This window comes from Denticeps clupeoides, chromosome 9 (genome assembly GCF_900700375.1).
Source record: "Denticeps clupeoides chromosome 9, fDenClu1.1, whole genome shotgun sequence".
Classification (NCBI taxonomy): Eukaryota; Metazoa; Chordata; class Actinopteri; order Clupeiformes; family Denticipitidae; genus Denticeps; species Denticeps clupeoides.
Window position 1 is genome coordinate 2,452,774 of NC_041715.1, and position 17,511 is coordinate 2,470,284.

Consider the following 17,511-nt stretch of genomic DNA (forward strand, 5'->3'; position numbering starts at 1 on the left):
TTTTTGTGGAGACGTCACGATCTGATCGCCTCTATCTGACTCCTGGCGTCAAACCTCACGGCCTCAAACTTGAATGGAGATCAGGTTGTGTGAGGATATACTCCCACCCCCCAAGGTCTGGCTGCGGTAGATTTTCCTGTGTCTAGTCCGGAACAGTAACAGGAACCAGGAGAACCAAAAAACAAGGCCTGGAATTCAATTCTTTATCCAGAGTACATGTCCAGCAGGTTCTAAACTTTTACTACTCCAAAAAAGGAGGTTGGAGGTCAGAGATGGTATTGACCTAATTTTCAGAACTGTTTTCTGACATTAAGAGGTTACACGGTGGTTCCATGAGTTCGAAGTAAAACATTTATTTACAAAAAAAATCAGAAAATAGAAAGAAAATTTAGTAAACAAAATGAGCTATAATATAAAAGAAATTCAAATATTTTGTCAGAACGGGATTTTTTGTCACTACAGGATCCAGAGCTTGCATTATTGTTGCAGCGTATTCTATTGCAAAGATAAAGGGTATAATTTTTTTACAGTGTAGAGAAAAGATGGACAAAAATCATCACAATTTTACAGTTTTGATTTTTCCTCTGTTCCTTTCTTCCCAGGTTTCTTATGGTGCTTTTTAAACTTCAAAAAATTTGGAAGTAAAGATCGTCTGGAGCCTGAATGTCCAACTGAAGCAGTTATTGAGCCAAGAGAACTGACCCCAGAACTCGATGTGGAGCTCCTGGACCTTAATTGATCAGAGCTGCTATCAAACGCTACTTCAGATCTGAAGGAGCTGTATGCAGAGCTGTTAAGGGACCAGTAGCCAGATATGTCATCTCCACTCACTGGGGGAAAAAAATCATATCTTTGTTCAGATCTTCACATTCTACACGTAAAAAAGCAAAAATCCTAAAAAGAAGGTTTAAAATTATACTTACTGTTTGGGCGACTGCCATGCATACTGTCCGTGTCTTTAAAATCAAGGTTCTTATTGTCCATTTCCTTTAACTGAAAAAGTTGAGCTTTGCTTCCTTCCACCATCTCCTCTATCTTCTCCAGCAGATCTTTGACTTGAGTTCCATCAGTCTTGTTCTTATTGTTGAGAACATGATACCTGTTCCCACATTTCTCTACAAGCCACTGGAGATCCTCCCCTTCACTCTCAATGTGCTGCTCAATGGTCGTGTCTCCCAGCCAGTCCCCCCAGGTGAACAGGACTATGGTGTGACTCCAGACACTCTTACTGAGAAGCTCCAGATGTTCCTTTACTGATCTTCTGTTTGTCTCTGTGAATGAAGTGTCCACACGTACAACCAGGAGTAGAGTGTGGGGTCCTGGAGGAACCAGAGACAAACTAGAAACTATTTCCTGTTTAGTCAGTTCAGGAGTTTCCTCTGAAAGGTAATTTCTCCACCATCCTGGAGCTTCAACCACAGTGACCTTCCTCCGTGCTACTTCTCCATGTCTCTTCACACACTGAGCTGTTCTCCTGAGGTCAAACTTCTCTCTGCCCAGGATGGTGTTTCCTGCTGAACTCTTCCCTGCATATTTATATCCCAGCAGCACGATCCTCACCTCTGACAGATGATGTCTGGAACCTGAAGGGACAGAAAAACCACCAGTCGTTTAGTAGATATTCTAATTAATATAAAACATGGTCTCTTTCTTTATGTCATATTAAGTGTTCTTTGACGTTCTCTAATTATGAAAAATAATGATTTGAGTTACAAAAAACATTTTTGTGTATTTTCTTTATTAAACAAATTAAATTTGTGTCCTACTCAGACATTTCTCACCTGAATTGGACTCATATTTTTTTATTGATAATAATCAAATGAAACATCACTATTTTATAAAGTCCGGTGATCAGGTTCCATATTTTGCAGCTGGTGGCCACATTAATATCGAGGGAATTTCTCTTTTTATTCCCTCCATCTTTGCTCCTCTTTTTCTCTCCTTTATCTGAGCTGCTTTAGTAAAATATGATCAGTTTCTGGCATCTAAATATGAGTAAAATATTGAGTGTAAAGGGGATGTTGGAGGATCTTTTACTTCATTACAGAACATGAGCTACAACCTCCGAGGTATTAAAGATTCCAGCAACAGCACAACTTGGACTAATAAAAGGTGGTTAATATACGACCTGGTGAGGTGGCTGGTATCTTCTACTCTGAGATCTTTTATTCATGTTGGCAGGGTGGACCAACCCAGAACAGGGAACTTCGTCCCCCTCAACCACAGAACCTTCTCTCTTGTGTCCACCATCTTGTGAGTGGACCCCTATGTCCTCTCCAATGTCCCCCCAGGTTTGTGTCTGGTGTTTTATACACTCTGGTGAGAGTAAGATCCACACCTGCTGTATGGATTCTGAGAGGTGGGTCACCACATTCCTGCTTCCTGTTCTTGCTCAGACCGATGATGCACCTCAGATTTATGATTCAGAGGCAGCCATAATAATTGGTATAAAATAATTCTATATTTATGTAGAAATTTAGAACTAAAATATTTCCATTCATGTTATTCATTATCTGAAAAAAAAAACTCACTCATCATTAATCTGATTTTATCTCTCTGTTCCGACACCTTCTTCTTCCTCTTTTTTGCTCTGTCTTCTGATTTCTTCTTTTCTTCCATCTTCTGTAGAACTTCTCTGTTCATCTCTAAATGAGCACCACTGTTTCCTGCCACCATCTCCTCTATCTTCTCCAGCAGATCTTTGACTTGAGTTCCATCACTCTTGTTCTTATTGTTGAGAACATGATACCTGTTCCCACATTTCTCTACAAGGTACTGGAGATCCTCCCCTTCACTCTCAATGTGCTGCTCAATGGTCGTGTCTCCCAGCCAGTCCCCCCAGGTGAACAGAACTATGGTGTGACTCCAGACACTCTTACTGAGAAGCTCCAGATGTTCCTTTACTGATCTTCTGTTTGTCTCTGTGAATGAAGTGTCCACACGTACAACCAGGAGTAGAGTGTGGGGTCCTGGAGGAACCAGAGACAAACTAGAAACTATTTCCTGTTTAGTCAGTTCAGGAGTTTCCTCTGAGAGGTAATTCCACCACCATCCTAGAGCTTCAACCACAATGACCTTCCTCCCTGCTACTTCTCCATGTCTCTTCACACACTGAGCTGTTCTCCTGAGGTCAAACTCCTCTCTGCCCAGGATGGTGTTTCCTGCTGAACTCTTCCCTGCATATTTATATCCCAGCAGCACGATCCTCACCTCTGACAGATGATGTCTGGAACCTGAAAGGACAGAAAAACCACCAGTCGTTTAGTAGATATTCTAATTAATATAAAACATGGTCTCTTTGTTTATGTCATATTAAATGTTCTTTGACGTTCTCTAATTATGAAAAATAATGATTTGAGTTACAAAAAACATTTTTGTGTATTTTTTTTATTAAAGAAACTAAATTTGTCTCCTACTCAGACATTTCTCACCTGAATTGGACTCACATTTATTTATTGATAATAATCAAATGAAATGTCACTATTTTATAAAGTCTGGTAATCAGGTTCCATATTTTGCAGCTGGTGGCCACATTAATATCGAGGGAATTTCTCTTTTTATTCCCTCCATCTTTGCTCCTCTTTTTCTCTCCTTTATCTGAGCTGCTTTAGTAAAATATGATCAGTTTCTGGCATCTAAATATGAGTAAAATATTGAGTGTAAAGGGGACGTTGGAGGATCTTTTACTTCATTACAGAACATGAGCTACAACCTCCAAGGTATTAAAGATTCCAGTAACAGCACAACATGGACTAATAAAAGGTGGTTAATATACGACCTGGTGAGCTGGCTGGTATCTTCTACTCTGAGATCTTTTATTGATGTTGGTATGGTGAACCAACCCAGAACAGGGAACTTCGTCCCCCTCAACCACAGAACCTTCTCTCTTGTGTCCACCATCTTGTGAGTGGACCCCTATGTCCTCTCCAATGTCCCCCCAGGTTTGTGTCTGGTGTTTTATACACTGTGGTGAGAGTAAGATCCACACCGGCTGTTTGGATTCTGAGAGGTGGGTCACCACATTCCTGCTTCCTGTTCTTGCTCAGTCCACTGATGAACCTCAGATTTATGATTCAGAGGCAGCCATAATAATTGGTATAAAATAATTCTATATTTATGTAGAAATTTAGAACTAAAATATTTCCATTCGTGTTATTCATTATCTGAAAAAAAAAACTCACTCATTTTTAATCTGATTTCATCTCTTTGTTCCGACACCTTCTTCTTCCTCTCCTTTGCTCTGTCTTCTGATTTCTTCTTTTCTTCCATCTGCTGTAGAACTTCTCTGTTCATCTCTAAATGAGCACCACTGTTTCCTGCCACCATCTCCTCTATCTTCTCCAGCAGATCTTTGACTTGAGTTCCATCACTCTTGTTCTTATTGTTGAGAACATGATACCTGTTCCCACATTTCTCTACAAGCCACTGGAGATCCTCCCCTTCACTCTCAATGTGCTGCTCAATGGTCGTGTCTCCCAGCCAGTCCCCCCAGGTGAACAGAACTATGGTGAGATTCCAGACGCTCTTACTGAGAAGCTCCAGATGTTCCTCTACTGATCTTCTCTTTGTCTTTGTGAATGAAGTGTCCACACGTACAACCAGGAGTAGAGTGTGAGGTCCTGGAGGAACCAGAGACAAACTGGAAACTATTTCCTGTTTAGTCATTTCAGGAGTTTGCTCTGTAAGGTATTTACTCCACCATCCTGGAGCTTCAACCACAGTGACCTTCCTCCCTGCTACTTCTCCATGTCTCTTCACACACTGAGCTGTTCTCTTGAGGTCAAACTCCTCTCTACCCAGGATGGTGTTTCCTGCTGAACTCTTCCCTGCATATTTAGATCCCAGCAGCACGATCCTCACCTCTGACAGATGATGTCTGGAGCCTGAAGGGACAGAAATATATTACATTTACATTTACATTTACAGCATTTATCAGACGCCCTTATCCAGAGCGACTTACAATCAGTAGTTACAGGGACAGTCTCCCTGGAGCAACTTAGGGTTAAGTGTCTTGCTCAGGGACACAATGGTAGTAAGTGGGATTCGAACCCGGGTCTTCTGGTTCATAGGCGAGTGTGTTACCCACTAGGCTACTACCACCCTACCACCATATATTAGTAATATATATAAGTGTCATGATGGATCTTTTTTTTCTTTTTTTTTATAACTTTGTTTATTGGGATTAGTGCATGAGCAATAATAATATTCTCAAAAGACTTTCCAGGTCTTCACACCTCCTGGACGGGTAATTGACCTGTGCTGTTAGGGTGCTCACAGTAGCTTGGAGCTTGGTAATCTTACCATCATGATCGTTCGCCGAACGTTCGTGCCCCTGAAAATGTTCCAGCTCTGTGGCTTCTAGTGTCTACGAGTTCTCACACTTCTTTATGCAGCAATTATCTGTAAAATTAAGTAATCCTGTAACTAAAACAACTATACTCACCGAAATGTGAAGTTAGTCCAGCACTGTCCATTTCTTTTTTTGGTCACACTTCACTGTGTCCTGTTAAACCAACCAACATTTGAAGAATACATATTATTTATATTCATTGCATCAGCATTTTATGTAGAACTTTAATTAATTTGTTGTGGACATGAAGTTCAGCCTCATTTTATTATTTCAGCATGTTTGTTATTTACCTATATACTGAGATTCTTGAACTGTACTTTTAAGAAGGTTTCGGTTTTTAAAGAAAGCCATGTACTTGATTTGACATGAAATGCTTTATTACAGATATCAAACTAGTTTGTTTTGGAGTGTGGGATGAAGATGTATAATATGTAAGAGTAATTTTTCCTAGTCATTGAGCAAATGTTAAAGTAGATCCTCTTATTGTAATTAGAGATGCTCACCAACATTAAAGGAAAAAGACAAAAAAAAAAAAAAAAAGAGATAAATAACAGATTTGTTACTATTCTGGTCTCAGGTCAGAAAGAAATCAGATTTGTGTTATAGTTTTACATGGTTTGGTAGAAAACAGATTTGTTTTACCGTCTACATGGTAGAAGAATTAAAAGAGTGCGTAAAACAAATTGCTTTCTGATCTGAACTAAACACATGACTTCAAGGTGGCAACAAAGTTGAAATGTTTCATATCTCAATACACACCAATAAGTCATAAACAGCCCATAAGTATAAATGTTTGTAAAAAATATGTTATAATACTCACTGTATTTCCTTGCCATCTCACTTACGATCATGTAAGCAAAACTGAAAGTGTTTAGAAAAACACAAATATCCAGTTAATCCAGTTCAACCGGTCAGGGTTGCACCCTGACAACAGTACATCTTTCCATTAAATGCAGGTCAAATGAAAATTTCCTCACACACAGCCATACTCTGTATGTCCTGACTAGTGTTAGTAGCAGAGGTGGAAATTTACTCACGTTACTGTAATTGAGTACTGTTGTGAGTAAATTGTAAAGTTGTTTTTAAAATAGATAATTTTACTTTTACTCAGGTAAATTTTTTACTTCGCTACATAAAAAAGTAAAAATAAATAAATAAAAAAAGGAAATGCAGAGAAAGTGATTGTCATTATACTTTTAACCCATCACCCTGAGTGAACAGTGGGCATCCATGACAGGCTCCTGGGAGCAGTGTGTGGGGACGGTGCTTTGCTCAGTGGCACCTCTGTGGCACCTTGGTGGCTCAGGATTCGAACCGGCAACCTTCTGCTAGGCCACCACCGCCCCAAGCACTTAGAAAGTCATCTTCTCTTTTAATGTTATAAAAATGTACAATTTGTTTCTCACAAACAAGAACTTGAATGCTGTTAGAGAATGTTATACAGATAATTAGCATCTATTTTTCTATGCTGAGTCTTTGTAGCCTGAACTTTTACAGCCTGCAGCATGCACGCATGTGGTAGTAAGTAGAATAGCCGATTCAGTGCATCTGGAAGGTATTCACAGTGCATTTTGTTATGTTACAGCCTTATTCCAAAATGGATTAAATTCATTTTATTTCCTCACCATTCCACACACATTACCCCATAATGACAATGTGAAAAAAAAAGTTTTCTTGAGGTTTTCGCGAATTTATAAAAAACTAAAAAACCAAGAAATCAAATACATCACATGAATTCACAGCCGTTGCTCGATACTTTGCTGATATACAGTCCCTGACAAAAGTCTTGTTGCTTATCTATTTTGTAGAAACACCTGCTATTAACCTGACTTTTAATTCATCAATTGGTTTTAGAAATAGCTCATATGAAAAGTTAAACCCTACCAAATTATGTTTAGTGCATTGAAATGAATTACTTTCACTGAAAAAAGATTTATCATTTAATCAAGACAGAGAGTTAATATTTTGGCAAGGCAAAAGTTTTGTTGCCTTTACAGAAATCGAACAAATTTACTGCAAATACAAAATTATGTCAGCAAATGAAGTAGTGGTGCTGTGAGATCCAAATTTAATGTCTTGTATGACGTTCAATGGCTTGAAGGACTAAATCCATGCGGTTTGGCAAGGATTCTTACAATTTACAATTTATTGATGAAGTCATCAGGAATAGCAAAGAAAGCAGTCTTGCATGCCTCCCAGAGTTCATCCTCTTTCATCCTCATCCTCACTGGGGCGGTGGTGGCCTTGCGGTTAAGGAAGCGGCCCCGTAATCAGAAGGTTGCATCTTGATCTTCTTCACCTTGAGGAACTTCGATGTGGAGAGTTGTACCTGTGCTTTCTCTTTTAATTTGCCAAAACCTTAAATAAACTAAAAAAGTAAATAAACTTAAGTAAAATATATATAAATTCTGAGGGAATAAAAAATATTTAATCCATTTTGGAATAAGGTTGAAACATAACAAAATGTGGAAAAAGTGATGTGGTGTGAATACTTTTTGGATGCACTGTAGATGCTTTTCCTTTATTTTTTAAAGTTGCATTTGCAACTTTTGCAACCCACACTGTATTTATTTGATAGTGTATTTTGCTTTTGCAAATCGCATTTGTTTGCATGAGAAATGCTTTGTATTTGTAAAGCATGGTGTGCAATTTTTGGATGGAGTTTCATTTGTGAATGCAGATGAATTCTAACTACATAAATGTCCCATTTATCACCAGTAGTGATCCAGGCAGCCTATCTGGAAATTTTCCAATTTCGTTGTCACAAAGCTGTTCTGGACAGCAGGAGTGGTACCTTCAGGTTTCTGAAGTCCATCCATTTGAGCCATCAATATTATCCTGCAACTAGGTCTTGTTGAAAATAAAGATGTAGTTGTCCCAGTGGTTCCCAGGTGTAGGTTTTCCTCTTCACCTTTAAGAACAGTCTTAATAAATATAACTTAATAATGAATTGTGTGGTCTTCACTGTGGTCTTCACTGTGATAACAGCACCAGACACAGCAGATGACATGGAATAAGCAAAGGGAAAGCCTATATAACAATGAACAATATGTAACATGAATGGGAAACCCATGGGGGCAATAAGGGTAGACTTAGAAGGGCCTGAATGTTACAATATGCAAACATTCCATGTAACTTTGATTTAAATATGTCAAGTGTACTGGAACTTTGTCTCTTCATTCTCTGAACAAAATTTAAAAAAATCTTGTCTGAACATGATGTTGCCATATTTCAAACTGACCAAACTGGTCTGGCTACAGAGATTGTACTTTATAAAGAATAACAGTGGAAGACATTTTGGGTTAAAATGTGGTCATTCAACATAGCAGCATCAAAGTTGCAGCTTCTCTGATCACATTTCTAACAGCACTCAAAGAAAACTGTAAAACTGCAATTCCCACTTTAAAGGTTCCCTTTTTTGGAATCTGAATGTGTAATTGTAGAAGTTCTGGAACTAAGAGAGCCAATCCCAGAACTCAGAGAGGAAGTGGTAGACCTCATTGATCCATAGGGGAAGCTGGTATCAAATCCCACTTGAGACTTTAATGAATTATATGCGGAACTACAGCATGAACATGCATCAGATTGGTCATCTTCACTCACTGAAAAATGAAACAAATAAAACCATTATGGTTAATCAACAAATCATTTACAAAAATTGCAACATCTGAAAACAACAGACCTACTTAAAACATGGGTGGTAGTAGCCTAGTGGGTAACACACTCGCCTATGAACCAGAAGACCCGGGTTCGAATCCCACTTACTATCATTGTGTCCCTGAGCAAGACACTTAACCCTAAATTGTCCCTGTGACTACTGATTGTAAGTCGCTCTGGATAAGGGCGTCTGATAAATGCTGTAAATGTAAATGTAAACTTGTTCTAAAACTACTAAATGAGCAACATCTCTGATTTTCTACCTATACTGTTTCCTGTGTTTTTGTTCTTTAATTGAAAAAAGTTTACTTTTTGATTTTCTTTTCATTTTCACTGAAAGATGAATGGAAAAAAAAACATACTTACATTTAGGACGATCCCCTTTCATACTATCTATGCGTTTGCATTGCTGGCCCATGTGTTTTATCCTTTCTGATTTCTCAAAGTCAAACAGTGGGAGTTTTTCACTTCTTGCCATCATCTCCTCTATCTTCTCCAGCAGATCATTGACTTGAGTCCCATCACTCTTGTCCTCATTGTTGAGAACATGATACCTGTTCCCACATTTCTCTACAAGGTACTGGAGATCCTCCCCTTCACTCTCAATGTGCTGCTCAATGGTCGTGTCTCCAAGCCAGTCCCCCCTGGTGAACAGAACTATGGTGTGACTCCAGACACTCTTACTGAGAAGCTCCAGATGTTCCTCTACTGATCTTCTCTTTGTCTTTGTGAATGAAGTGTCCACACGTACAACCAGGAGTAGAGTGTGAGGTCCTGGAGGAACCAGAGACAAACTGGAAATTATTTCCTGTTTAGTCAGTGCCTGAGTTTCATCTGAAAGGCCATTTCTCCACCATCCTGGAGCTTCAACCACAGTGACCTGCCTCCCTCCTACTTCTCCATGTCTCTTCACACACTGAGCTGTTCTCCTGAGGTCAAACTCCTCTCTGCCCAAGATGGTGTTTCCTGCTGAACTCTTCCCTGCATTTCTAAATCCCAGCAGCACAATCCTCATGTCCAGAAGATGGTGTTTGTCACCTAAAATAGACACATAGCAGCATTTCACAGGTTAATCAAGGATTTTAAATAGTTTTGCGCATTAAATTCAGATTGGAGATGAATAATTTGATTTGTTGCTGGTAAAAACTTTGTTTTTATCTCAATGTGTCAGGATAATTATTTTGAAAGGAAATACATAAGAAAGTAAAAATAGAGAAGGACATTCATTCCATCACTCTTGAATGGAGGATATTTTAATTTGTGTATAGTTCAGATTTGTAGAAAGAAAGCAGGATTTTGAAAGTGAAGTGATTGTCATTGTGATACACAGCAGCACAGCACACGGTGACACAACGAAACATGTCCTCTGTATTTAACCATCACCCTTTTTGAGCAGTGGGCAGCTATGACAGGCGCCCGGGGAGCAGTGTGTGGGGATGGTACCTTCATAATGGGACCTCAGTGGCACCTTGGCAGACCGGGATTCGAACCGGCAACCTTCTGATTACGGGGCCGCTCTTTTACCCGCTAGGCCACCACTGCCAACTTACAGATAAGTTTAGATAAGCTCCTTTGTAGATAAGTTATCTTGAACTGCCCTATTCCACACTCTAACTACACACTGTGTAAATATGCTCCTTTCATGGTTCTGACTTTGGGGCGCCCTCTAGATCCGTGTGTTGGTCCGGAGTTTCATGGTGTCAGTGACACTGTCCTGATTTGAGTATTTGTGTCGCATATCAATATGTTTGTATAAATAGCATTGTATGAAGTAAAGAAAACTCACTCATCGTTGATCTGATTTCATCTCTCAGTTCTATCACCTTCTTCTTCCTCTCCTCTGCTCTGTCTTCAGTTTTTTTCTTTTCTTGCATCTTCTGTAGAACTTTTCTGTTCATCTTTAAATGAGCACCACTGTTTCCTGCCACCATCTCCTCTATCTTCTCCAGCAGATCTTTGACTTGAGTTCCATCAGTCTTGTTCTTATTGTTGAGAACATGATACCTGTTCCCACATTTCTCTACAAGGTACTGGAGATCCTCCCCTTCATGCTCAATGTGCTGCTCAATGGTCCTGTCTCCCAGCCAGTCCCCCCAGGTGAACAGAACTATGGTGTGACTCCAGACTCTCTTACTGAGAAGCTCCAGATGTTCCTCTACTGATCTTCTGTTGGTCTCTGTGAATGAAGTGTCCACACGAACAACCAGGAGTAGAGTGTGGGGTCCTGGAGCAACCAGAGACAAACTGGAAACTATTTCCTGTTTAGTCAGTTCAGGAGTTTCCTCTGAGAGGTAATTCCACCACCATCCTAGAGCTTCAACCACAATGACCTTCCTCCCTGCTACTTCTCCATGTCTCTTCACACACTGAGCTGTTCTCCTGAGGTCAAACTCCTCTCTGCCCAGGATGGTGTTTCCTGCTGAACTCTTCCCTGCATATTTATATCCCAGCAGCACGATCCTCACCTCTGACAGATGATGTCTGGAACCTGAAAGGAGAGATGTTACACAGTCATCTACCTATTTATTTATTTATTTATTTGCATGGATTCGTGTCTTAAACGGCTGATGTAGTTTCAATGCACTTCATGTAATTGGCAATGATTTTGTATGATGGAAGAGTCCTGGTCCATGACTTTTCATGTGTTAATGAAGACACCCACTTTATCTCAAAGCTGTGGCATCAACCTTACAAACAACTACCTCCAGGGTGCCACCGTATTCCTGTATCTGGGGTTAGAAGGAAGGCTGGGAATGTGTGCGGCGAGGAATGAGGATGGAGAGGACAGAGAGGACGCAATGGACGCGCTACAACGCAGCGGGGAGTAAGTTCGGGATCTTTGGGAAGTACCGGGGCAGAGGAGAACCGGAAGACGGCAGGTTTCAGGATTCAGTCCGGGATCTTGGACTGGACGGGAGTAGGTCTTGGGCGGCAGGAAGGTAGGGGAGCTTGGATGCACGTCTTAACCGATGGGCCAGGCAGGTTCAAGGTCAGGGGCAGGCAGAGGTCATAGCTCGGGGTTCTTCCGTGGTTTCCAGGGGATCAGGCAATTTTCGAAGTCGTGGGCAGGCGAAGGTCGTAGTTCATGAATCACAATTATCTTGGGCGTGGGTGAGAGAGCTAGCGTCTCTGGCGAGTAAACTCATACAAAGAGCGGGCGTGTCTCCTTGGGGTTACCTCACTTTTATACTTGCCACCGCCTGCTTCCATTTCCTCTTCCGGGTCGTTGTCTCCCAGGCTGGTGAGGCACCCTCTAGCGGGCTGGAGGCGCGTTGGCCATGACAAGGGGTTTAATCGGTGAAGAACAGTACATGGGAGACATTCGGTAACTCGTGAACATGTAACATAACAAAGACCCGACGGAGAACAGACACGAACAGGGCAGCTTTACATGATTAAATTGGTTCAAAGAAAAAAAACTGATTTTTTTCTTTCATTGTAATGCATGAATGACTGGACAACTCACCCCTTTGAGCATTTTCCATCTGTCTTTCCATTTTTCACCAACAACTACACTGTAAATGCAAATAAGAGGACCATTACACCAGCACAAGACGTGCACACACATGGATAAAAGCAAGAATACTTTTAATACTAATACTTAAACAATTGCTTTCATCTGCATGCTTAATCTCCTTGTGTTACATTTCCAATTTAGTTTTTTTGCAGTTTGTGTTTAACACGACTAAACACAGTTCTTACATATTGCGCTTGTTTAAAGACACTGCTTGAGCATTCCTGTAGTAACATGTCTTTGTCACGGCCGTTTGGCATGGCAATTAAATGTAATTATTTAATTGACCCGCATCCCGGACCGGAGTAACCCCTTCCGAACTGGATCATGACAGTTTTCTTATTTGTTGAAACCTGCACGATTTGATTTGCCCTAAATTAAATGTTTCCTGTCTTGCTTTCCTTCCAATCTTTTCATCTCCATTTTGATTTTATTAAATGGCGCAGTACTTCACGTTATAAGAAAATGTAAGGATTTAAATTGAATAATTTATAATGTTCTTGGTCTTATTACAGATGTCAGACATACAAAGCAGTTAATAACAGATATGAGGAACGAAGGACTTGATTGTACTTTGTACCTTTGTACTTATTAACTGAAGCTAAAATACGCGACTTCTGTCAATCACATTTTACATAATTACATTGTAATTAAAAATGTATAATAAAGTTAAAATGTATAATGAATCATTTTTACAAAGGTATTCAGAAACACAAAACTATCGTACAACGATACCTGTGTCTGGTGCTTCAGAGGAGCAAAAGAAAAATCAGTCTCATATACGTCTGTACAAGCCCAGAAATCTTGATAGACTGGTTGTAAACTGAGAAAGCAATGAGACTGGTACCCACCTGTCACAAATCCCGCCTGCCATGGTTCTACACCCATTTGACTCTGCCTGGTCTCTATTCTCTAGAGGAACTTTGTGCTTTTATTGTGAACTGCATAGAAATGTACATTTGTTACTATAAACCTTTTTTATTATTCATGGTGTGTCTCAGGGCTCAGTGCAACGCAAGAAGAAATGGACAAAACTAACAAAAACAGGGATTTACTCACAATAAACACGGGACGGTACTCACTCACATCAGTACACAAGACAAGATAAAATGCACAATGATGGGACAGGGACAGGGACTAAAATAATACATTTATACCAATCAGGAAATTAGGAGCACACACATGTTAAAGGAGCTTTAACATGGGTTTTTTTAAGGTTGTTTACACTGGGTATATTTGGAGGCCGAATTTATGACTGGTACTTTTAAGGTGGGATTATGCACAGAGCCAAGGGCGGTCCTAGTTTGTTTGGTGCCCCGAGCGATCACCCCCTCTGCAGTATCGACACCCATCCTCCAACAAGGGTGGTAGTAGCCTAGTGGGGTAACACACTCGCCTACGAACCAGAAGATCCAGGTTCAAATCCACTTACTATCATCGTCCCTGAGCAAGACACTTAACCCTGAGTGTCTCCAGGGGGGGACTGTCCCTGTAACTACTGACTGTAAGTCGCTCTGGATAAGGGCGTCTGGTAAATGCTGGAAATGTAAATGTGTCACGATGGCTGGACATGGCGAGGAACGAGGACGCATATGCACAACGTCATGAGACAGGGGTTTAATACATAGTACACACCAGAAGGGAACATCACCAGACAATGTCCCGACGACGAACAGACACGAACAGGGCAGGTTTATACATTTAGACTAACATGAAACTCTGGTCCGGAGTGACTCCTGCCGGACCGGATCATGACAAAATGTAGGTTGATTTTGTAGTTTTTTTTTCCTGCGATTTCACACAGCCCAGGAAAAATTATGAATAAAATGTGCTTTATGTGGAAGCACCCCACCCCCCTCTCCTTTCGACAGGTTGTGTGTGACACTTCAGCCCAGCAGCAACAGCAAGCAGGCGCAGCGAGACCCTGGCACTCACTTCCCACATATATGGGTGAAAACCCATTCAAAAAATGTCTGGTGTTTTTGGGTATGTTTAATTTTGGGAGCTGGTTATTACTAGATACCAACACCCGCCGCCCACCCCCTGCATGTCCTACCTGTGCACAATTCAAACACATTGTTCAGTGTGGTTTTCCTTTGCAGATGGGCTTGTCCCAGAATGAACCGCTAATGAACCGTCAAATTCGAAACACTGTGTGCATATAGATTAGGACAGGTTATTGCTGCACAAACCTCTGATTGCATGCATCAGATCATTCTACCTGGTAAATATTGACCCGAAATCAGGGCATTTGGAGATTAAGAAGACATATGATTGTGTTTTGCTTCATTTTTTTCTGACATTCTTAGGCCAATTGACCTGGCCTTTGGACATTCGGTGAGAGTTCAGTTACGACCTCTGAAGGAGGAGTTTTTAGCAGACAGCACGTAGGCCCTGTGCTGTGCCCGTCTCTGTGGATTTGTTCAAAGAAAGATTATGTAACGCTTGCTCTCTAGGGAAGGCTTTTGTGACTCTGGAGTACTTTTTGCAGTATACAGACTGGTAGCCAATTAACCATCAGTGGGCAGCCATGACAGGCGCCCGGGGAGCAGTGTGTGCTTTGAAGTGAACACCACACAGTGCACACAACAAAATGTGTCCTCTGCATTTAACCAGTCACCCTTGGTGAGCAGTGGGCAGCCGTGGCAGGCACCCGGGGAGCAGTGTGTGGGGACGGCGCCTTGCTCAGTGGCACCGTGCCGGATCGGGATTCGAACCGGCAACCTTCTGATTACGGGGCCGCTTCCTTAACCGCGAGGCCACCACCGTCTCAGCCGCTACACCAGCCTCACCATTGTCAAGCATTAACTAAGACGCCAACTAACTATTACATGGTTATTAAACACAAAATTACACACTTTCTCAGGGGAACCTCCGTAGCATGTTTCCAACATGGCGACCTTTATCCCATAATTATTATATCACTGTAATCTATTGGTCTCATGGCCATAAAATATTGTTGATTTTTCACGTGTTTCTCATCTAAATGAAGTCCAAGGTAGCAGCGGCACATCCGGGGAGTCGGTGTACGTTTTTGTGTGTGCGTTTCACCGGAATCACGCGTTCACAACGCTGTAAACCGTAACGTTTCCAGGTTGGAAGGTAAAGTCGTCATTTCGGACAATTCCGACGTGAATCCGGGTTTGGATCTGGCAACCACGCGCTGCTCCGGTTTGACCGCTCCGGGTCTCCGTAGTCCGGAAAAACTCGCGCTGCTGGAGGTGAGTGATCAGTTTCCGCTGTAACGTGCCGTTTTCGCGTCGTCGTGAGACGTCGTGCGCGGTTCGCGTGTGTTCCGACCGTGTCGTCGTGTTCGTGTCCACGGTTGTAAAACCGCATCGCCCGCGTCAGCGCAGCAGAAGCCCAGTCCCGGGCACGACACGGTGGACAGCCTTGCAGCTACAGTTCGGAATCGAACTGAATTGAATTGGTTTCGGGGCACCTTTTATAGTCTGTCGATTAAAGTTCGGAGTAGAAATCGTTTCGAGTCTAACTTACTCTAAAAGAGTCGGAATCTGTGAATGAAGTGATGCAAAAATCAACGCCTCAGCATCCCCACAACTTTTTTACTTTATAATTTTAATTAAAACTCTTGTCCAACTTTTTCAGCAATAGTAATATTTTAGTAATGTTTTGTCCATTGGCAGAGAAAGACGCGAACGTTGTTAAAACGTTCACTTGCTGATGCTGTAAAGCTACGATGAAAGCAGACTGTGGTTTGCAGGGTTTTATTGAGGTAGGCAGTGTCCTCCATGCTGCACATTCACGACTCTACGACCCTAACTAGGGTCGCCAACCGGCCCGGGACTTCCGGCGTGTCCTGAAATATGGGCACCTCCAGTCCCGTGTTTCAATCACAGCCTCGTTGGCCAATAATAGGCAACCGTAAGCAGGCAAAGGTCATGCAAACGTTGCTGTGAGTTCTAGACTGTTTCAGGGGTGTCACATAGAGCTATTGCCCGGCTGTATATAGCGTCGATAACACAAAAAACTACAGATCCCATAATGCAGTGCTTCCGTCGAGTAGCCGAACGTGACCTTTACACTGTACACTGGTATGGTTATGTGTATGTTTTTGTGTATTTTAATGTACAGGGTGGGCCATTTATTAATAAAATGGGAGTAGTTGGTGACATTGAACACATTTTATAAGTGGTCAGAAACTTGTAAATAACTCATGAAAGAATAACACACGCACACACACACACGCACACACACACACACACACACACACGCACGCACGCACACATATACTAATGTGCCACAAACAGTAGGTTAATATCACCAACCATTCCCATTTTATTAAGGCAAATGACCCACCCTGTAGTTTTCACGGTGCTGTAAAGAAACAGACTGGATGAGTTTTCTAGAACTTTGAATAAAGCAAAAAGATAAAAGAAATAAGCATTGCTACACTATGCATTTGACAACATAAAAAATCTTTAATATATGAACTGGTTCCGCTTTTCTTTTTAGGTGAGCAGCGGAGATCAGCTGCCGTCCAGGCCGCATGGACGCGCAGCTTCCTGTCCGCGATGGGGAAGACGTGTGACCTGAGCGAGTTTGACCGCGGCATGATAGTCGGCGCCAGGCGCAGCGGCTGCAGCATCTCCCAGGCCGCCGACCTGCTGGGCTTCTCACGCAGCACCGTCTCCCGGGTGTACAGGGAGTGGCGCGAGAGGCAGAAGACGTCCAGCCAGCGGCACTACTGCGGCCGCAAGCACCTGGTGGACGAGCTGGGCCAGGTGAGGCTGGCTCGGATCATCGAAGCCAACAGGAACGCCACGACCGCCCAGATCACCTCGCTCTACAACGAGGGCGAGAAGAAGGGCATCTCGCAGCGGACCACGCGCCGGGCGCTCAAGCAGATGGGCTACAGCAAGGAGCTCGAGAACCAGGCCGCTTCGCTCACGGGGACAAAAAGCACCGGCGGACTGAAGCCCCGCCCTGGGGCAGGGGGGCGGAACGCTGGAGGTGCGGCGGAGGCGCA

General features: G+C 42.1%; 1 protein-coding gene across 1 annotated transcript; it reads right to left on the reverse strand.

The window, feature by feature from the left end:
- Window positions 1-337: 337 nt before the first annotated feature.
- Window positions 338-13,328, reverse strand: LOC114797383 (GTPase IMAP family member 8). The gene is made up of 7 exons (XM_028992323.1): window positions 13,257-13,328; window positions 12,474-12,522; window positions 10,794-11,495; window positions 4,182-4,883; window positions 2,532-3,233; window positions 924-1,583; window positions 338-830 (listed from the first exon to the last, which is right to left on the reverse strand). Exons 2-7 carry the CDS (start codon window positions 12,502-12,504, stop codon window positions 565-567), a joined length of 3,063 nt encoding a protein of 1,020 aa, XP_028848156.1. The 5' UTR covers window positions 12,505-12,522; window positions 13,257-13,328; the 3' UTR covers window positions 338-564.
- Between the last annotated feature and the right edge of the window lie 4,183 nt (window positions 13,329-17,511).